General features: G+C 29.8%; 1 protein-coding gene across 1 annotated transcript in view; it reads right to left on the bottom strand.

Moving 5' to 3' along the window:
* Positions 1-1,406: 1,406 nt before the first annotated feature.
* Neto (Neuropilin and tolloid-like) overlaps positions 1,407-24,370 on the bottom strand; it is a 279,692-nt gene continuing 256,728 nt past the window's right edge. Inside the window, exons 12-14 of the mRNA XM_065508961.1 lie at positions 6,670-6,764; positions 6,251-6,508; positions 1,407-2,409 (exon numbers count right to left, since the gene is read on the bottom strand). Coding sequence (XP_065365033.1) covers positions 1,728-2,409; positions 6,251-6,508; positions 6,670-6,764 — 1,035 coding nt within the window. The 3' untranslated portion in view covers positions 1,407-1,727. The remainder of the gene's footprint in view (positions 2,410-6,250; positions 6,509-6,669; positions 6,765-24,370) is intronic.

The following is a 24,370-nucleotide window of genomic DNA, read 5'->3' as shown; positions in this document are numbered from 1 at the left end:
AAAGGAAGGGAAATATATCTATAAATTTGCAAACATTTGCCACCAACAAACAACAAGTTCAATTCATTTTAACAAAACAAGAAAAAAAAAGAAACAAATGCCCAATACATTCAACAACAAATATGACACATGATGCAAATATTGTTATTGTCAACTTGTTGTTTTTGTACAATGTATCATGTGGTTGGTGACATTTATGTATGTCGGCATTTTGAACATGTTCCGTTTTCCGGATGTTTTGTTTTTCTGTTTATTTTATTTTGTTTTTCGCTGAATCACCAGAAAGAAAACATGACCAAACAAATGAAATGTTGCACCATACATGGGATGCAAACGAATAATGGTGAAATGAATGTCAGAGAGGTAAAGGTTGTTCGTAGATTTGAATATAGTGGTAGAATTGATAATTTATTTTGGCGATTTATTCTGATTGGCCAGAATTTAGTTGAACCTCTTATTCACATGTTTTGAGTGCAAGAACGAATCAAGCCAATATCGGATAATCTGTTCCAAAGTGACGCGTATCCCAGAGAGAGCGTTCTGCATCGATCGAAACAAATATAGTTTGGACAAAGTACGGTCTGGACTATAAAGCTGGTGAGGTAAAACTTTCCAACCACTTCATTCTAAATAGTTTTTAAAAAGGTATTGCAAATGTGTTCGAGCGTTGTCATGATGGAATATTACGATTTCATGTCTGGCATGAAAAGCATTCGCAAATATCTGGTTAGATTATAATCAAAGGCGGTAAATTCAAATCATGTTTGAATTTTTGAACAACATTTATAATAGTGTGAGTCTTCTATTTTAGTACTTCCAGAATTTTCGTAGACGAACATGGCTAAATCGACTTCACTATCTACAAGCATCTACAAAACATAAATACATTTCTGACATATAAAAATTGCAAACAACAAGGCAAGAAAAATTCAACATTTTGCACAAACTTTACAAATCAAACATAATTGTTAAATAATTTTCAAGTCACCCTCTTTCTTCTTTATTACATGAGTGTGGCCGTAATGTAAGCAAGGGTCATGTTACTGATAATTGCTTTGTAAGTTTGGGTCCATAAGGATTTTAAAAAGCAGCATGATGTTGTAGTTGTTATTGTGTTTGCTGCTATTGTTGTTTGAAAAAATATATATTCAAGCAATTTGTTAACGACCTGACCTGCCTTAATAAGTTTAGTTAAATATTCACTACAATGGCCAATTCATCCAGTTAGTGAGTCAGTCGGTTAGTCAGTCCCTCACAACCCTTAGCAGGTCATAACATATAAAATATCACATGCAGATTTTCGAAGTTGAGTCAGCATCACCCCAATTTTACAAATATTTGTTTATGTAAAAGTGCACATGTTGCTACATAAATGATAATTAAAATAATAGAAAACAAAATAGAAAAACAGAACGGTAAATTTAATTTAATTTAAAATTTCAATTTAATTATGGCAAAATACATTTCCTTTTTAGAAAATTTAATATTAACTATGATTGTAATAAAATTAGATGAGGAAAACAAAGTCTAGACACTTTAAAACTAAAAGCAAACTTACTAGCTGCATTTAATGCAAATGATAGAATCAATGAGTGACGACAACGATATGATATCAATGATGGGTTGATGATGATGATGACGATGACATACATAATAATACACAACATAACAGTTGGCTGATAAGCAGTTTTATACAGTTGAATTTTTGTTTTCAATTTCCTTAATTGTCAATGGGATGTCATGATTATAACATCGGGTGCTGAGTTTCTAATGTCAATAAACACTTTTGACTCATCAACTTTAGTTTGTTTGTTTTTGCCACCACCAGTTCCAGCATTAGTGCCTGGCTCCCTTTGTCGGCCACTGGAGCCAGTTGAAATGGCCGTTACAACAGCAGTGCCCGGTGCTGGCAGTTGTGTAACGTTGGGTGGTATTGTTGCCGAACTAGTGTGATGATGGTGCTGCTGCATGTGTTGATGATGCTGTGGTTGTTGTTGCTGCTGTTGTTGTTGTGGATGATGACGTGGCAGTGTTTGTTTTTGTTGTTGCTGTTGTAAATGTTGCTGATGCTGGTGATGATGATGACAGATTTCCTGTGAGGGTCTATGATGTAAATGCTGATGCTGCTGATGTTGTTGTTGCTGCTGGTGTGTTGGCATCATCATCATTGTGTGCGTTGTTTGCTGTGGTAGTTGTTCCATCTCCAGGGACTCTTGTGGCAGGTGCATATTACGCCTTGACAATGTCGATACGGTGGGTGGTGGCGGTGGCGCTATTTGTGCAGCATCATAGCCAAAGGTCGAAAAACGTGGTGGGGGTGGCACACCCTCTATAGTTCGCTGACTGCCAGCCATAGAGGGTGTTTTTGATTTTTGACGCATTAATGAAGCTGTTGCAAATAGAGATTCCCTGCGTGAACAAAGAAAATAGAGAAACTTGCATTAGATAACTTCATAAAAAATAGATGTTAATGTTTTTACAGATTTAAAAGTAATACACGTATGTACGTAGTAGCATAAAAACAACAAGTCATAAAAATACAATTTTAACGAGCTGCTGTGCTATTTAGTAGAAGTTTAATATGCTTGCAGCAGCTAGCTAATTACCAGAGCTATAAATGAATCATTAATCATTTGAATTAGCAACTTTTGAATTAATTTTTTTCACACAAAAAAATTAATTGAATGAAATTTGAATCAATTCAAATAAATACGAATTGCAGTTCATTTCCAAATCAAATGAATTTGTAGAATGAATTGCAATTCGTTTCTAATTCAAATGAATTTGTCAAACAGATTTGCAATTCATTTGAATTGAATTTGTAAGTATCTCTACAGTAAGCATCATTGTCGTTTTGTTAGCACCTAGTATGTATAATCCAAAGACAAAAAACTCTTAGATTAGAAAATCCCATGATATACTGGAATTGTCAAGTAGCGTCTGAATAGAAATTGAATTACACAGTGTAACACGAAACAAAATAACCATATACAGACACCACTACGTTATAAAAGATCAAAAAAAAGACCCATAAAGTCATGCTCTTTTTTTATGGGCCCCCAAAGCTTTGAGGCCTTGGTGTCATTTTTGCAAAGAACTGAATTGAGGCAAAGTTGTAGCTCTTGTCATAAAGAACAAAAATTGTCAATACATAAAATCAAAAAAACTTCATCTTCAAGAGCAAAAAATTCCATAGGTAGCAAATCGTTCAAAATTCAAGAAAACAATCGACTACAAAAATGTACCTAAGATCTCAATAAACAAATTTCTAGAACATATGAACTCCCTTGGAATGATTCTTAACACCGTTTAGGCAGATCAATATAAGTTAGTAAGAAAAAACTAAAGGAATTTAGTGTTTTGGGCCATAAACTATTAACCCTCGGAGGTATAAAGATTTTTTTGTCGCTAAACGGTATAACCAGGTCTGTGCATGGGATTTGTATGGAAATACATAGTCAGGTCTCCTAAAAGTATGTGTAAATTTGCTTGTTTGGAATTCAAGGCACGAATACCTGACATGTTAATGCTGTGAACAAACCGGCTTTTTTCAATACATGCAATGAAACCACAATTATCCACATGCATTATTAATGTGTGAATCCCCTTACATTATACATAGAAAAGAGCTACCATATGTATAGTTTCCTTTTTTAATTTTTATTAACGTTCAAATTATTCATTGGTCTGCACAGACCTGGTTATGACGTTTGAACCAAAATATTTGAAAATCTGGTTTAAGCTGAACCAGGATCCACAATCGGTTCCTCATTGTGTCCGGAGAATGTTGATCCAGGAAGTCATGAAAGGATTTGTTATACACACTTTTATATGCAAAAGGTCTGCACAGACCTGGTTATACCTCCAATGATTAAATTATTATAAACTAAAGCATACTTTTAGGCAGATTTAAAAAAATTATTTCTAATATTTCGTATTTTTTAAAATTTTTTCCGATTTTTATCTTGAAGATGAAGTTTTTTGATCCTATATGTTCACATTTTTTGTTCTTTATGACATGGGCTACAACTCTGCTTCAGAAAGTCAATCAAAATACCCAACTGTTTGCAAGATATAAGCCTGAGAAAATGATCACTTTTTTGCAAAAATGACAGCGAGGTCCCAAATCTTTGGGACCGAGTTTGGGCAAAACTCGGAGACACTGGTCTTTTTTGGCCTTTAACCACGTACTGGTGTCCATATATGGTTATATTTCCATGACTTAAAAAATTACACACAGTGATATTAAATGTGTTTGAATGTTCGGCGTACAGGCAAGCCTCCATTTACGCGGTACTTTATTTACGCGAATTCGATATAACGCGAACTCAAATTAGTAACTATTCTATCAAATACGCTACTTTTTTTACATGATTTTTGTATAACGCGGCAACAAACAACAAGAATCGAACAAAAAACACAAGCGAATAACAGATTTCTTTTTTGAAAACTTCGTTAATTTTTATGAATTTTTTGTTATGTTTTGATTTCTTTTATGTATTAGAATATATTAGATTATAATATTATTAGAATATATTGTTTTTTAATTAAAATTTTTTCTTTAATTTTCGATAAGAAATCATTTTTTTAGTTGAGTTTTTTTACTTTACTTTTGTTTTAAGTAAGTTTTTAAAGGTACTTAAAGTATATATCGTCGCCTTAAATGCAAATGGACGTAACTACATTTTTATTGTTTTTACAGGATACGTTATAAAATCAATAATAATAGAGCATTCTTGGCAATTGTTCAATCAATCAAAAAATCGATTTTGAATTTTTGTGTAGTTACGTAGGCTTTCATTTAAGGTGACGATATGTATGTATGTACATATGTGTTTTCTATTTAACGCGATTTTTAGGTCCCAATTTCTTTTTTGTTATGTGACTGATGTATTGTTTTACGCGAAATAAAAAATGATTGGCCCCAAAAAAGCATTTCGTTCTAAATTAGAACCTCGTTTTATGCGAATTTGATTTTCACGCTATTTTTTTGGGTCCAACAAACCGCGTAAGTGGAGGCCTACCTGTATTTCGAAATAAAAATCAGTTCTTCTTGAAGAAATAAACTTCAAACAAAATGTTTTCATTGATCAGGCGCTGAACCAGGACAAGACTTTTCAATTTTTTTTGTGAATATTTTCATTTTGGAAGGAGAAATTTACATTTTTCATTCCCCTTAGATCTGCTCTTGAATTTGATTGCATTCATTTGAATTGCAATTCATCGTTCTAATTCAATTGAATGAATTGGAAATGAATAGCAAACGAATTGCTCAAACACTATATAGTTATATTTGTATAATATCTTTTTTTTTCTAAAGCCTTTTGGGAAAAGGTTTCCTGATGATCTGGCCTAAGCAACCAGTGAAATACGCATAGGAACTAGCTTATCCCCCAACAATAAATTTCAGTGAATTTATCAAATTAGAAATTGGGAATTTAGCATAAAACAATTTTACTAAAATTGCAATTCATTTTACAGATTCATATGAATTGGAGACGAATTGAAATTCATTTGAATTGAAAATTAATCGAAATTCATTTCTGCATAATTCATTTGAATTGAATTAAATTTCATTTTATTATTTTTTGTAGTGAAAATAATTAATTCAAAATTTAGTTAATTCGTAACGAATTAAAATCAAAAAAAGAATGATTCATTTACAGCTCTGCTAATTACTAGGAAGCTGAGTTAAGGTCCGCTTAAAATTACTTTTTAAATTCTCATCTGATTCTAAACACTTTTAAAAAACTAGTTGCCGTATGAAGTTTTACAAAGCAGAAGTGTTTGAAATGATTTAGATGTAGTAGATGTTCTATGTTAGAGAATATTAATAAAAACTGGAGATCGCAGATTGAATGTCCAATGCCAATATTTTTTCCCATGATAACAAAAAAACTTGATGTTATATTTTAATTGATTTTACTCTCTGCAATTACATGCCTTTTACTTGTTACACTTGTACTATTTAAACTTATTTACAACATCATTACTATTGTCTAACATAAGGAATAACAAAAAAAAAAAAAAAACTAAAAAAATAGAAAAATCACTACAATCATTGTCAATGAGTGCTTTCATGTGACAACATCAACAGTAAGTACATTTACATAAAATTTTACAACAATTTGTTTTTTTGCTGGTTGACTGACAAAAACATACTGATTATCAGTGCAACATGATTTAGAAAATCATGCTAAAAATCACTAACATTACCACCTGCATCGTCTGTCATCCTCATCAAACTTACCTTGTCTGACAGCCCATATCACAGGCACTGCTGCTGCTGCCAACACCACCAGCTGCCGGTGTTTGTTGCTGCTGCTGTTCCGTTATCGTTGTTGACGAATCATCCGTACTGCATAAACTCGTCTGTACAATCATGTCATGTCGCAAAATGCTTGGATCCTTTTCCTTAAAATTACCCTTTGTTTGCAGTTCCATTTCACGATAATAACGATTTGAAACATCATCGAGTATTTGCAATGATGACTGTGAATGTTTTTGTCTACACACAGATATACAGATATCAAATGTTAAAGTTAGTAATAGAAATTAATTTCAATTGTACATAGATTTAAGTCTGAATGAAAATGTTTGTTTAATGGTGATAATGGTTTGAAATGGTTTTAAGTTTCCTTTAAACAGAAAATGAAAACAAAAGCTCACCTGGGTGATACAATCGATATGTTGTCACGAGAACGTGCTTTAGAGTTACGACCCATTTCATCTAATTTAGATTCTTTAGATTGACGTATGTGTTCCTGCAAATATATAAGAAAGCGAAACAGAAAATGTCAAATTAGTTGAGGGTCTAGAAGAAAACAGGATATTGTGTGCAAAAATATAGAGATTAGCAATTAAATACTAAATAAAATAAAAATGTTGGTAAATTTTAATTGAAATGATAACAAAAAAGGGCCAGTTTTTTAGATGTTTAATAAAAATTGCCATATTACCCAAGCTTTTATGCAATCAATTTATATCCAGCAAAAACTTGTTAATGCCATGTTATTATTTACTAACTTACTTGGCAGTAGTAACCACATACCGTCTACATTACTTAGAAATAGTTTAATAATGGATGTTTACAAGGGTCTCACAAAATTCATGCTTGATTTGAATTTGCTGCCATATATACAGTCAAGTGTTGGCAATCAAGTAAAATGCAGTTTGAGAGCTGATTTTTTGGAGCTGATAAAAATTGGTCATCACCAGGGTAACCAAAATATGCAAATGCATGTTTTTTCTGGTGAGTCTAATGAGCACATGGATATGATATTTACACGTTTCAGAACTATTTAAGAATTTTGGCATCGATTTGTTAGTGCATATTTCATATTTTTGCATATAATTGTTTATGTCATATTTTTACGTTTTTAGAGCATATTTTACTGTTTAATAGCATATTTTGACTTTATCAAAAACAAATTTTGTCTTACTTATTTTTCGCTGTTGTGTTACAGGTTTTTACTTCCTTTGTTTAAAATTCAAAATTGAAAAATAAATGGCTTTTCACCAAAAAAAAAAAAAATTAAAAAACAAAAATTTTTTTTTTAAATTAAAAAAAACAATTCGAAAAACTGAAAAAAAATTGTGTTCACCTAAAAATATTTAAATTTTTTATTTTGAAGTATAATTAGGTGAAGGATAAGATTCGGCACAGCCGAAAATAGCTCTCTTACTTGTTTTAATATAAAATAAGCACTATTTTAATAATAGCGCCATCTAAATATCAAATTTTAGTTCTAATTCAAACTTTACCGGGTAAGTTTAAAGAAATATGTAAGTGTAAAAGAAATATTGTCTTTTAAATTTGCTCCTGTAACATTAGTTGATGTCTAAAGAACATTTTCTATGTATAAAAATGTTTTCAGATCCAATAGACAACTATTTTTATTTGAAAATTTAAGTAAATTTTTTTTGGTTAAAAATTATGTAAAAGTTTGTTTTTTTTAAGAGCATATTTTTTAAATTTTAATAGCATATTTTAAAGTTTTTACTGCATATTTAAAGCGCTTAAAACGCGTTTTTTTAGAGCATATTTCTGGTTTCCCTGGTCATCACACACGAGAAGAATGCGTTTTGATTGTTGAACAATATATCTAAAATAATTTCAAACTAAAAATGCAATATTTTTGAAGGACGGAGATTTAAAGTGGAATATTTTTTAATCTAATTGATATATTGACTTGACATTTTCTTTGTAAGACCAAAAATTAATTTGTCTTAACAAATTTCTTTTGTCGGAATCCTATTAAAATAAATTTGAGTTTTATAAACTCAATAAATATGTATGTAATAAAATCTTTATTTTTTAACAAAACTCAATGAAATTTTCTAAGTTTTTTAAATTTGTCATTCTAAATAACAAAGTGTAAAAAACTTGTCAAAAGGTCAAGACGAATCTCCCAATTCCTAAAAATTGGGGCGAAAATCCCAAAAAGTAGTAATTTTTACAATTTTGCCCATGGGGTCGATATTTCCATCGGGGCTATGAAAATTCTTGGGGGACAAATAGGGAACACATCAAGATTTGCAAAGCTGCTTTCCGGTTTCTGATCCCGGTTTTGGGATTTTAGAACATGTGGCCTTAATTTTGATAAAAAAATAGGTCAAACTCCGAAGAGCGTAGGGGCGACATATTCGAAAAATAGGACATGTGTTTTTAAACCAAAATGTTCTCCGTAAAGAATCTTTATAGAAAAACGTAAAATTGTTATATGTTCTTAAAGAATGTTTTTTTTAATAAAAAAGAGTTAAGTCACCTTTTCACCCAAAAAACAGCAAAAATCTACTAGTTTTTTAATATTTAAATTGAAAATCGTTTATTTTTGGATCCATAATAGATACTGATCTGAAATTGATATTGATAGTGTAATTGTCTAACTAACAAAATAAATTCTAATCCATTCGGTCCAAAATTACTGCCTATATTTTTTAAAAAGCGGACCAAGGTATGGCAAAATTTTCAAATTTCACTTTTTAAATGCATATAACTCGAAAATTATAAGAGACCTAGCCTAGCGCTTTCCAAAAATTTCAAAATCTTTGAAATCGGATGGGGAAAAAATTTTACATGTCGAAGGTACCCTACTTTAAGCCCTCATAGCCCCTAGAGCATTTGTAGGATCCATTTTAATAACTTAAACTCAAATACTCCTTGTTTATGCCCACGTCAAATTTTAAAAGACACACAGTTGGTGCACACGACGTAAAACAGGAACCAATATACGAAGCCTTATATCACACACATGCCAGAGTGAGACGCAAAATTGTTGAAGGCGAAAAAAAAAAACGAAAACGGGCCTGACTGCACTCAAAATATTATTACAATGATGCACGAGTTTTTAACCAACCCAGACTTATTTTGCGACTGGCCAATACTTTGCATAAATTTATATTGTACAAATGTTTCAAGAAAAAAGCTTAAAATTAAAAAATCTTACATTTTTAAGTCATACACCCAATATATCGCATATTTGCTGCAACAACGTCATAACTCAAAATCCGGGTGTTTTGAACTCAGTAATACAAAATATGCGCTGTTCTATAATATTTCATATAGTTTTATCAGTTTTAAAAAAAGTCAATTATTTTTTGTATGAGAGTGTTTGCTGTAAACGTCAAAATGAAAATTCAAGTTTTCTCGTATATTTGACAAGTAAAAATTTGGGTTAAATACAGATTAGATCAATCTAGGTTTTATTTCTGAAATCGCATGATTTGTTGAAAATTCATTTAAGAAATAGTAAAATATCATAAAACATGCAAAGTCGTTTTTCTAGAAACGACTTTTTTGAATTATGACGTTGTTGCAGCAAATGAACGATATATGGATTGAAAAATGTCTAAAACCTATTTTTAACCCTTTAATGCATATTGTTGTCAATTGTCTACATTCCAGTTCCACTTAATTTTAGACGAATATAAGCTTGGTACTGATTCAGATTCTAATTCCGAAAAATCAAATGGAGTACGAAAAGTTTCAGCTAAAGAAATTCTAAATCAAACTAAAGCTAAAGGAAATATAATAAATAAAAATCCACTTAATATTTGATACTTTAAAGAAAAATAAAAGTAAAAATCATGCATTTAAGGGTTAATAGATTTTAATTGGAGAAAAATTTAATCATTCAATAAGTTTTACTAAGCTATTTTGTAATAGATCTGAATTAAAGAAAACTTGAATGATTCATAAAGTAATCAATTCTATAAATAATGAATTCTCAAAGGAATCTCAAAAGTAACATCTTATAATGAATTCTTTAATAAGAGGTACAATTTATATCCATTTTGAAAATTGAATTAAAATGAAATTCTTTCGAAGCTTTAGTATATGGTTGGCTACCGTTTCCCCAAAATTACCGCTACCGCTAAGCCACCGTTACCGATATAATTGCAATTGCTGTTACCGCTATAATCTTTGCCTCTAAATACAGTTATCTTTGATTTTAAATAGAACATTATCCTGGTTTGCCTCGCTAATTGTAATCGCAACAGCAAATACCGTTACCGGTAAACTGGCGTTACCTTTTAATCGTTTCGAATCTATAGCCAACCTTGAAATGTAGGCATTAAAAATTGTTAATGTTACGAACCAAGAACGGCTGAGAATTCGAAACGCTGTTAATCTATATATATAAAAATTAAATGGTCCATGTATGTAATGGCATCACGTGAGAACGGCTGGAGCGATTTGGCTGATTATTTTATTTTTTTTATTCGATTCGAAATTTTCAGGAGATGGTTTGTAAAGCAAAATTTTTTTTTTGAGTCCAGTCAACTTTAATAAAAAAGCTCCCTAAAGTATGCAGTACAAATTTTGATATTTTATTTGCAAATAAATAAGAACAGGCAGGTGTATGTGGGTTGGAGAAACTTGAAGAACTAACATTAGTAAATAGCTACCGGGCGAAGCCGGGCGGTCAACTAGTTTAATAATAATTTTTTCCAATTTAAAAAAAAAAATCTGAGTTTAATTATATATACACTTAAGACATTACGACGATTGGCTCATAATAAAATTTTTAAATTATGGTAACCCAATATTTTCTTGAAAAACTGGCCCCTAGTGAAAGTGTATTAAATCAAAGATAACAAAATTTGTTGTATGAAATAAATAAATATGTATGAAAGTGTATATGTGCATGAATTATTTCATAATAACCAACCCAATTTTTTTGTGTGCCTTTGAACCTTATTTATAATTTTCTTGGGAAAATAAAACTCAAGACAGATCAATTCATCTTTTTCAAGTTTGCAAATCTTGCATCTACTTGAAATTGTCAAAGTATGAATGACAGCAAAAAGCAGCAGCAACAAAAAAAAAATACATAAATAAATAAACTGAAAATGAAAAAATGAAGAAGCTCAAAAAACCATTAAATAAAATAATTTAATTCCAATTTTGAAATGTTTTCTTTCCCCCGTTAGACACAGGCCCTGTCATCCAATCCCTAACAGCAGCCCACAATACAAATGAAGTCGGGCGTGTCAGGCACAATGTCAAATTGTTAAAGAAGCAGCCAAACACAAATAATCGAAATGAAATAAAAATTTCTTTTAAATAAATTCAAGAGGAAAAACTTACAAGTAGGAAGAAAGAACAAGAAAAAGAAAACAAACTTACAATTTTACAAATAATGACAGTAGTAGAATACAAAATAAAATAAAAAAAAACATTAAACCAATGTTTGTATTAAAAGGAAATCGAAAGAAAACTGAAGAAATAAGAAAATCACACAGACACACAGACAATTGGAAACAGTAGTAAGATTTCGAACAAAATTAGAACATGAAAATCGAGAAAAAAAAACAACACACCGGAAAGGACATCAACATAAATTGCTCAAGTAAAACAAAACAATTGATATGCAAAAACTAAGTCGAATTACAATGTTTTTTTTCAATGAATTTTACAAATAAATTTAAGGCGGAAATGTAAACATAATTTGAAGGCATAAAACAAAATCAATAAAATACTTAAGAAGTATGATTTAACAGTAAATAAAGACTAGAGAATTTTTATATTTTTGTAAAGAAAAGAACAAAAAAATTAAATTTATTTTATAAATTATTTTGGAGATTCACTGTTTAAATTGTCATGGCAAAATTTGTATGTATAAGCGTTAGTATTTCTGAATTCGCAGCTTCTGTTTGTAGCCTTAACGAAAAGTCTTGCACTAAACATTGTCAAGTCATGCTGTTTTCTTTAAATCAATTTGAAATAACATACGACAACAATGTCAGCAGTTTTAATAAATGATGTTGCCTGTTTTTCGAAATAGCATCATTTGTTTATAGAAATTTTCTCGAAAATGTCGAATTTTCTACCAACAAAGCGTCATATGCGGTAAGTTTTGCTTTACTTCTTTAATTTGAAAAAAAATGCTTCTGAAGCATACCGATTGCTTACCAAAGTTTATGGTGAATGTGTTTCAAAGTGCGAGAGTTGGTTAGTGCTGTCCAGAAGTGGTGATTTTGACACAGAAGACAAAGATCGCCCAGACCTTTAAAAAAATTGTGAAGACCAAGAATTGGAGGCATTACTCCATGAAGATTCTTGTCAAACTCAACAAGGGCTGGCAAAATTATTGGGTTTTACTCACGCAGCAATATCAATTCCATTTGCGAGCAGCAGGATTCATCAAAAAACCATACGAATTGTCCGAAACAAAGTTTTTTGAGCCGAATTATTACTTGCCATAAAAAATGGATCCATTACGATAACCCGAAGCAGAAGAGATCGTTTGTGAAGCCCACCAGGCATCCTCAGGCGCTGTGGTAATTCACTGTATTTGGTGGGAGCAAAATGGTTCTCTCTATTATGACCTGCTGAAATCTTATGAGACCATCACGGGGAACTTGTACCGATCGCGAAGTCAGTATTGGCCGTAAAATCCCCAGACATGATAATAATATTCCATCATGACAACGCTAGGCAACATGTTGCAATACCTGATAAAAAGTATTTAGAATGAAGTGGTTGGAAAGTTTTGCCTCACCCGCTTTATAGCACAGACCGTGTTTCGATCGATGCAGAACGCTCTATCTCTGGGATACGCTTGACTTTGGAACAGAGTATCCTAAATTGGCTTGATTCGTTCTAGGCCTCAAAGAATGAACAGCTCTTTTGGCTCGGAATCCATATGTTGCCAGAAAGGTGGCAAAAAATCATTGCTAAGAATGGCCAATACTTTCAATAAATTTATATCATGCAAATGTTTCAAAATCAAAGCTAAACTTTTGAAAAAATCCAGCATTTATAAATATGACACATGTCCTGTAAAATTATTTCTTGTAATGTCTCATACAATTTCTGAACTATTTATTGGTTTATTTTATTTCTGACTTTTCCTGACTTGACCTACATAAGATTTTGGACAATACTTTGACTGATGTTCTTTTACATAAGTTTTCATTTTATGATTCTCTCATTATGGTCCAACATCTTTCACTAATGCTATAATGAAAAGTGGATTAAAGTGGATCTAGCTTAATGTACCATTTACCATATACATACAATGTTTTTTAAATCAATGACAATTTAAACATAAATTTATTGAAACGATTTTATTAGAAACCTGTTTCAATAATTCCAAGTAATAATAAGAGTAAAAAAATTCTTAAAAAATCTGCAAATTTAAAATTCTTCTTTTCAGCTTCAAGAAAAAACTATTTGTATTTTTAGTTAATTTTTTACTTTTTATTTTGTGAAAAGATTTTTTTTTTTTGGTTTATTGATTTAAGTTACTTTTCTTTTTAAGATAAAATATTTAGTTGCATTATTATTTCTTATAGTTTTTGCATTTTTTTTTTAGAGAGAAACCATTTTATTTAGTTTGTTATATTTTGTTTTTTTTTTCTATTTTTTTGTGGCATCAGCATAGTGGTTGTGTTCAGTTTCGCGGAAAAATGTTATAGAAAATTTTAATTTTATTTTTTTTATTCCATAAATTTGTCTGTCAAAGAGTTCTGTTTTGGCATAGTTGGCGCTTGAGTTTTTTCACAATTGGAATTCGTTTGTTTATATAATTTTGCAGCCAAAAAAATGGTAACGTTTCATAAAACTTATTAAAAATGTTGGTTTACTTTTAACTATAAAATGAAGATGAAATTTTTTTATTGATTTTTTAAAAAAGGATTGTATTTTACTTATGGATTGTATTTTGTAATTTTTTATACAAGAAGTATTATTAAGCTAATTGATTTGTTTATATCTTTAACTAGTTGTTTGCTCATTCATAATACCTTAGTAAACAATAAGGTATAAATGCTTTTGCTCTAAAATGGTGTAACTCAAATGCATACAACCTTAATTTCTCTACAAATCAGTATATTTCGCTACCCTGTCAATGTATCAATTTTAGACAATATTACTTGGCTGATTACAATTTATATATTTTGAGGTCATTTGACACGTATGTGCACTATGTATTGCAAAGAGAATTCAATTAGTTACTTTATACATCCCAGGTAATCTAGCGTGAAGTCACTTGACACTGTACTGTCACTTTAAATTCTATTGTAGAATCGATTGTTCTTTTTGTAATGCGGAGATTACTCATTGTAATTTATGTAGAGTCAAATGACTTCCGCCTAATTCATTATTTCCATTATGGATCCTATTATTTCGGGCACAAATAATACTAATACACAGAGAAAACAGATTCATAGCAGCAACCGAATTTGTTGTCAATCGAATGATTCGGTTGTACACATTGAATTTATCGTTTCTATCAGAAAGTCAGTTGATAAAGAAGAATTTCGGTTGAAGCAACCAAACTTTTGTTACCCCTTCTACAATTTTGTAGCCACAACTGTAAAATTCGGTCACTAAAGCTGGTTTCCGCATACACCGTTATCGGCGCCGATAACGAAAACTGAAACTGAGACTGAAAAACGTTGGTTTTCGTCACCGTCTCGTTTCTGAATTGTTTTCGTTTCAGTTGGGTGCGTTGCGTTGCGGCATAAAACAGAAACGAAATTATTTTTTAATTTTGGATGTAGCACGTTAAATAGAATTTCATTATTTTTGACAAAATCTATTACTTTTTCCTCTTCCAATAAAGAAATTTTTTTTTTTTATTGATTTTGATTTTCTTTGAATTTGAAATAAAACAAGTTAGAAAGTATGGTCGGTCAAGCCCGACCATATAATACCCTACACTAAGTAAAAGATCAAAAACATTTTTCTTTTAAAATTTCAATAATTTATATTTTTGAGTGATTTTCGGAAGTGGGCCTTATATGGGGACTATGACCAATTATGGACCGATCACCATGAAATTAGGACATATGAAAGTTTACTATGTTGAATTTTGTGAGTATACCAATATTTTTAAGCGATTTATGCACGTTAAAGTGATTTTAGGAAGCGGGTCTAATTGGGAGCTATGACTAATTATGGGCCGATCGTTACAAAATTTGGTGACGTGAGTTTTGTTTATATAAAACTTATTTGAAGCGGAATATATATATATATAACATATATGTATAAATTAAACATTTATGACCGATAAAGTCCAATTTCGGAAGGACATTTGTATGGGGGCTAGGTGAAATAATGGACCGATATCAGCCAGTTTCAATAGGCATTATACCCTCCCCACTATGGTGGTGTAGGGTATAATAATTAAAATAATTTCGTTCCTACAGCACCGAAAAAAACCTTCTTAAAGTTTTTTTCGTTCCGGCCCCAAATGACAGGTTTTTCGTTACTGATCGGTGCCGTTTCGTTCCCAATTTTCGTTGCCGATTTCTGAAACGAACTTTTTTTCGTTTTGCGGAAACGTAGCTTAAGGTGGAATCATTCGATTGGTAACAAATTCGGTTGCTACCACGACTCTGTTTTCTCTGTGTATGAATTAGCTGATTTCAATAATATGGCAATAGAAAACAAACAAAAAGAAATGTCAAAGTGTTTGTGGTTTGGAAAGAGGTCCAAATATAAATCACATTCGTTGCCAATTGAAATACGATCCAAAATAACGTCAAAATAATCTGTTCTGATCGGAACAATTGAGATATTGACTTGAAATTTTTGTGGTAAGACCAAAAATTTACTTATCTTATCAAAAAATTAGTTCGAAATAAATATGGATCAAATTGTTCCTAATATTTGCAATCCTAATAAAATTTTGATTGAAATTTTAGTTTTAGAAATTCAATAACTATGTAGTATGTAATAAAATCTTTATTTATTAACAAAAACGCAATCAAATTTTCAACGGTTTTTGAATTTGTCATTCTAAATAACAAAGTGTAAAAAAACTTGTCAAAAGGTCAAAGCTTATCCCGAAATTCCTAAAAATTGGAGCGAAAATCCCAAAATTCTTTCGGGACTGAGAAAATACTTTGGCGATAAATAGGAAACACGTCAAGGTTTGCAAAGCTGCTTTTTGTTTTCTAATCCCAGCTTTGGGATTTTAGAACAAGGGGGCCAAAGTTGAAATTTTGATTAAAAAAATTGGTCAAATTACGAAAGGCGTAGGAACAACATATTCGATAAATAGGACATTTTTTTATACCAAAATGTTCTTCGTAAAGATACCTTACATAGAAACATAAAATTGTTATATGTTCTTAAAGAAAGTTTTTTTTTAATAAAAAAAGATTTAAGTCGCCTTTTCGCCCAAAAACCAGCAAAAATCTAAAATTTTTTATAAATTTTAAATTGAAAATCATTTAATTTTGGATCCATAATATACACTGAATCAATTAAGTCTCCGTATGGAAATACTTGTAATATAAACTAGCAATTTATGGTCACTTTTCAATACATATTTAAAAAATTTTTTAATTAATTTTATAAAAAAATAAACTAGAAATCAATATAAAAAATACAAACATTTTCATTAAAAACATAAAATTTATATAAATTCAATAATTGTACTTTTTAGGCAATCGTTTTAAGGCAAGGAACCCCAATATTAAAATTAATTGCATTTAATGTGTGGTAGGTCCTCCTTTCTGAGCAATTGCAGCATTTAAATGGCAGTGCAGCATTTTAATTTTGAAATGCTTATATCTCGAAAATTGTAAGAGATAAATAGGACACACAAGCATATTTTTTCTAGATCTAGCGCTTTCCAAAAATATAAAAATCTTTGAAATCGGATGGGAATCAGAAATTTGTTCTTGTGGGAGAAAATCAAATCCTTAAAGTTGGAAACCTATTTATGAGATTTCGCACCATGTTTAGTTTAGGTTAGATCAAAGAGGCCTTAAGCATTGCAATATTAAATCAGCTCACTTTGTATTTTATAAACATTAAAAGCTATACCAACTGATTAAAGCAATAGCATAATCAATGTCTGTGACTTCAGTTTAAATTTATTCCAACTAAGACAAAAGGAAAATAAAATGCAGGTCCTTAGAAAGAACTTGCTCGTCCTAATTGGTTATCTAAGACTATCATAATGTTTAGCTGTTTTTGTGTTTGTTTTATTTAAAAATCTTAAGTCCCATAAATAATTGTTGAATAACTCATTTCTCAGTTGCAATTTTAAAGCAAAACTTCGCAAAAATTATTCCCTTAACTTTTAGCTCAACCACTGTGACGTGCCATAAAAGTTTTAAATAAATTCTGTATGTAGTTTCTTTTCTATACATTTTTGTGCATCTTATTGTTAAACAAGAACTACGATGATATGACATATATTTTGTTTTATAAATTTCTATGTAGCTGGTAAAAAATATTCTTAAGCTAACGAATAAAAAACCAGAAAGAAAACTAAAAAATAAACGAAAATGTCTTGTCTTGTATTTTTCTCATCTAATGTGCGCATTTTTGCATAAAACACTGAAAGTGCAGCATATCATCTTGGTAGCAAGATGTTGTAGACAAAGTGGAGTTAGTAACGGTGGCTATGGCAGCATTGTTAGCAGAAATATAATTAGAATCTGCCGAAGAGTTGGTGGTATTGGCGGTGCCGGATGAAGGTGCTGGTGAGCTATTGCAAGAGTCTGAAGTTAAGGGTGTAGTTATCAGCTCGTTATCCGGATGTGCTAATATCATTAAGCCAGAGTGGAGATTGCAATGAGATGTTATTAGTTTTTGAGGCACATGTGGCACTATGATGAATTCATCATTATCAAAGACATGTTTAATGTCATCGTCAGTGTCACCGTCAAGAACGTCATCATCTTCATCATTGTCATTAGCAACAGCTGCAATTTCATTACCCATTTGATGATAGTTAACACCATAAACAGTACAACAATTTTCATGTAATTTTATTGAATCAATAGAATTTCTGTTGTCCGACTGTGAAGTGTTGGAGTTTTCCTCAAAACTTATATCGGAGCTAATGTCGTCGTTCATGTCTATGCTCATCATGTTGTCGTGGCCACTTGTGGTGTAGTCATGCTCATATCCTGGCTTATAGCTTAACTTGTAACCATCTTGTAAACCCACACAAATGGCGGTTTTCGGTGCATCCAAAATAAACGAGTCAATATGATAAATGCCATCTCTTAGAACCGGAACTTCCTGCGAATAGAGTATAAAAAGACAACAAGAACAGAAGAAAACAAAAAACACAGGAGAAGAACCAAAAAACGAAAACAAGACCTAAGAAATCAACACAATAGGAAATAAAAAAGATAAACTAAAACTTCTCTCTTACGAGAAAATACCATTTTTCTAATAATCATACAGATACGCACACACAGACACACACTCAAACACACTTAAATGTAAAGGGAAAACCAAATAAAGGGAGAAGAATACAAAATCAAATGACATTATTTTAAAGATGGCTGCATTTAGGGGTTAAGGTGGGGGTACTGGTGTTGGTGGGTGGAAGCTTAAACACTCATAGAAATATTTAGTTTACACTTTGACATTAAATTCAATTTTAATAACAATAACAAAATTATTCTATGAGTGTAGGGCAGCTGGTGTGACTCTAGGGGGAACATTAAAACAAAATGCAATTTGGTGGCAGGAACTACATAACATTAAGTAGGTGTCATTTTATGTGTAGTTGTTCTTGCAACGCAAACTTAAAAATAAAACGCACAAGATAAACTTAACCGAAGCCATCCATGACAGCAGTAATACAATTTTGTTTTCAAAAGAATGTAAAAATAATAATAATAATAAAATTATCTGATTGTTGTATTATTTCTATTGAAGAGCTTCTGCTTGTGCTAGAAGTAAAGTGGCTGGATGCCATACAAAAAATAAAAAACAAGAATTTCTAAAGCTATTTTACCATAAAGAATTGTAATACATATTTTCAGTCAACTAACAATGAACAGTTTTTTTATGAAAAATAAAGGTAATGATTTTATAAGATTAGCAACAAATAAAGAAAAAATATGAATAAATGAAGAAATCCGATTGTAACAAATTGACTGCAATTACTAAACGAACTTAGATTGAACAGGAAATTATATTTAATTAGGCCGGGTATCAAATATTTTAAACATAGTTAAGGCATAATCAATGTTTAAATATATTTTGTTCATACAAAAAAAAAAATGTTTAGGGTGTAGTCATAAAGTCATATGTCATAAAATAGTAACACGAAGAAATATGATTGCTGTGAGCAACCCTCATAAAAGAAAAAACAATTATAAATATTTTTAATAAAAATGCCAAAAACAAATAAGAGAGCTAAAATAAAAATTTTAAATATTTTTACTTTAAAATAAAAATTTTAAATATTAAAATTAATTTTTTTTTTCAAAATTTAATTTTTTATTTTCATTTCAAACTTTAAAAAAAATTTTAATTTTTTTTAAAAAAAAAAAATATTTTTTGAAATTTATTAGTGAAACAAATTTTTTTTTGGTGAAAAAAAAATTCGGGTTAAAAAAATAATTTTTCCGATTTTCATCCATTGTAGCTCCGCCGTTGCAAGGGCTCGATGAAGAGTTTTTCCCTTTCGACTTAGATTTACACTGGTTGTTATGACTAGGGTCTTCAAATTATTCGATTTTTCTCTTGTTCGAATAAAACGAATAATATGAATAAAAAATTTAAAATTAATCGAATTATTCGAATAATTTAATTTTTTTTTAATAAAGTAAAGAATGAAGTTTAGATTTAGGTTTTTTAATATTTTATTGTTAAAGAAAAAAAAATTAACATTAAGTTAATAACAATTCAAGTATTGATAATGTTAAAAAAAAACTTCTAAACTAAGTCTATCATTAAATTTTCATCAGAAATATATTGATTAGATTAGATTAGATTTGAGCTAGTTGGACATGAATTCAAATGAAATAATAAATGAATTATTCACTTTTTCTTAATTATTTATAATAAAGCTCCTCAAGCTCTAAAAACGTTAACGAATCTTTGCAAATGTCCTCCTCAATTTCACTTTCGCCGGCCGTTTCAAAATCGCGAATGTGATTTCAACACCACTTTAATCTAAGTTAATATTTTAAATATTAATTGTGTTTCTGCTATCGAACTATCATCTACAGCAGTGGTGCCCGAACACATACCATCAAAGCTTTGGTTGTGTTGGTAAAACAGCGGAGAATTTGATTTGATTTTGTTCTGTGAGATGAAATCAAAGCAACAAACACATGATCATTACAAAAACAGCGGAGAATTTGATTTGATTTTGTTCTCTGAAATGAAAACAAAGCAACAAACACATGATCATTATAAGAAAACGCACAAGTAAGCTTATTTTCTTGCCCTATTACTTGTGCTAGGAAATTGTGATTTCGGGCACCACTGATCTACAGTGATCGAAAGACTCCCTTTATCTTTAGTTATTTGTTGAATTTCAGAAACAATACAAGTTTTGTAAGTCATTATTAGGGAAACCGGAAATATGCTCTAAAAAAAGCATTTTAGGCGCTTTAAATATGCAGTAAAAACTTTAAAATATGCTATTAAAATTTAAAAAATATGTTCTTAAAAAAACAAACTTTTACATAATTTTTAACCAAAAAAAATTTACTTAAATTTTCAAATAAAAATCGTTGTCTATTGGATCTGAAAACATTTCTGTACATAGAAAATGTTCTTTCGACATCAACTGATGTTACAGGAGCAAATTTAAAAGACAATATTTCTTTAACATTAGAACGGTTAAGTTTGAATTAGAACTAAAATTTGATATTTAGATGGCACTATTATTAAAATAGTGCTTATTTTATATTAAAACAAGTAAGATAGCTATATTCGGCTGTGCCGAATATTATATACCCTTCACCAAATTATACTTCAAAATAAAAAATTTAAATATTTTTAGGTGAACAAAATTTTTTTTTTCGGATTTTTAATTTTTTGGAATTTTTTTTAAATTTGTTTTTCAATTTAAAATTTTAAACAAATTAAGTAAAAACCTGTAATACAACAGCGAAAAATAAGTAAGAAAAAATTAGTTTTTGAAATATGCTATTAAACAGTAAAATATGCTCTAAAAACTCAAAAATATGACATAAATATTAAGAGCATATATGCAAATATAGTCAAAAATGTGAATTTAAGGGTAAAATATGCAAAAATATGCACTAAAAAATCGATGCCAAAATTCTTAAATAGTTCTGAAACGTGTAAATATATTATCCATGTGCTCATTAGACTCACCAGAAAAAACAAGCATTTCCATATTTTGGTTTCCCTGGTCATTATTAATTATATAAATTTGGAATTATGAACAATTTTAAGCAATTTAATTAATTTAAATATATATTCTAAATGGGTCATTTTTGAGTTGTTCGAATAATTATTCGTAAGAAATTATTCGATTAATCGAACGAATAATGACTTTTTTCTTTGAAGCAGAACAACATTTTTTTAAAACTATTGTAAAACTTTAGAACTTTATGGCAATATGACTTGATAGAACACCGTGTGAATACCCCAAATATATCGAACAAATATGGGTATTTCCACAAAGTTTTAGTGGGACGAGAATTTAAAATGTTAATAAACAAATGAGAATGATTAAACAAATGGACAAATTTTATAATATCATGATTGCTCATGTCCTAAAATTTAGTTAGTATGTATTATTATATGGCCAATTCCATATTATCGTACGTGACATTTTACGCCTATACAGTGGAATAGATTTTGCAAAAATAGGAGTATCTGAAAAATGATTTGGTCTTTATGTTCCATTCAGAGGGTACTATATTTTAAAATAATAAAAAAGTTCTTTCGAAATATTGTTGTCCAAAATATTTAGCGAAATAAGGGTATATCGTACGTGACATAAAACGGAACTCATTTTGAGGTACATGTAGAAATATGCCAATATATTCGAATCGTGAGAGGCGTTATGTTTTCTTTTAATTTCTTACACTAAACGAAATATTTTTCCTTTACATTCCGTCATATTTAAATAATAACAATAAATATTAAACTGATTTGCATTACAAACTTCTCTTATAAAAATAACTTTAAATTCTAAACAACTTAATTAATTAAATCTCAAACTAAATAACTCCATTCCTTTACTTTGCATTAATTATCACATTATTAATGGCAAACCTTTCACTCCTGCCTGCTCCAACATACCCATGACCTACAAAAGTTTCCCAATAATTTGCCATTTTGCATTTACAATAGAATAAAATTGTATACTCTTCAGAGAAGGTCATAGAATCTGTAAAATGTTTTAACGAACTTTGTAAAAGAGAACGTGATATTTTCCAAATAAAATTTTAGAAAATGACTGAAACTAAAATGTAATTTGCAAATACGAATATAATTAAATGTATAGTTAAAAGTCAAATTAAATATGCAGGCACAAATAAAAATAGAGGAATAGAATAGAAACTTTGTTCGAAATAAGTACTATATATACAATAGCAATTAAATAAATGAACAAATGAAATATTTTATTTTAAAATTACTGCAGCCATTGTTTCGCACATTTAGATGCACTGCAGCAGCAGCCATTGTAGAGATATTATACAAAAATGAAAAACAACAATGATTTGCAGCATGCAGCAATTCAATGTAGATTCATTAAAACAAACACACATACAATGACTGCAACAATTCTGTTGAATTGTTCAGAAATAACAAACCTATTGAATGTTTCAAATATGTACTATTTCTGGTGTTTGCTGTTGTAGTTAGTAAATATTTCATTTCAATTCAGATTGTTTTTTTTGTTAAACAAACTATAACTATGAAACGCCCAAAATGTTATACACTCTCACACATAAATATTTTCATTTAACATTAAAAAAAAAAAATTATATAAAAATATATTTTTTTAAGTGAATAATTTATGGCCATTTTTAAAAGCTTGGTCACAACAGATGTATTCAAGCGCTTCAAATACCATGTGGTAGTAGGGTCGACAACAAAAAATCTAAATAAAATTTATGGTAAAAATGCAAAAAAAGCAATAATAATTCTATATCGCAAAACAAAATCCAAAAATCATATTTTAAATAAAAAACTTTACAGTGCTGCTGGAAATAATTGAAGAATTTGGAAAATTTTATATATTTATTTCAATGTCTCTATAATTTTACTCTTTATTGTCAATATGTGTTTTTGTATTTGTAGTTTTATTACGGTTCACCGAGCGTATGAGTAATATTTTATTTACACCATTATTAGCTTAAGATTTTGTGAAAAAATTTTGGGATTTTAAAAATGCATTTAACCCTGTTAAATATTTCATATTTATGTGGTGTTAAATACTTAATTGTAGCCATAAAACATATAACGAAAAAAGAAATAATAATAATAATAATAGTAATAATACTTTCCTACAAAACCATACGAGAAAAGTACAATACAAAACAAAACCAATTACAATACAATTTTAATCCAAACTCAATAGAATCTATGTACATTGTATATTAAATAATATAGTTACTGACTGATTCATCAGCGCAAACACCTGATGCTGGAGACATAAAGTTTTTACTGAAGGTTCATCTCCCTCCAAATATAATCACTATAACCACTATAATTATTTACAATCAAGGTTTGACAAGCGATTGGAACTATTTAAAAGCTAATGCTAATTTATATTAATTCGCTAACGATATTTTTTGTTATTTCGTTTACGGTATGTTTTATCACAACGGTAATTTCGACAACATTTACATTATTTAAAAAATTAAAATAGTCTATAGATCTCATCAAACTTAATTTTATTTTAAAAAATTGTATTTGAATAACACGGTGCTACGATGGAAAAAAACTTGGAAAACGACCTAGCGTAGGTTATAGGGCTTGCTGAGTACATTAGAAATTGTGTCAAAAATTTCCAAAACACCTTCAAATTCAGAAGTTATTCTGAAAAAAAACGTTTTCAGTTACGTCCGTGAACTTATCGACCAGTAACTCAGTCAGTCCCTATCCGACTTAAAATTTTTAAACGGGGTTAAAAAGAAAACTGATTAAATGACGTGCATCTTT

The sequence above is a fragment of the Calliphora vicina genome, chromosome 4 (assembly GCF_958450345.1).
Source record: "Calliphora vicina chromosome 4, idCalVici1.1, whole genome shotgun sequence".
Taxonomy (NCBI): domain Eukaryota; kingdom Metazoa; phylum Arthropoda; class Insecta; order Diptera; family Calliphoridae; genus Calliphora; species Calliphora vicina.
This window is presented reverse-complemented; position numbering and strand designations above follow the sequence as displayed.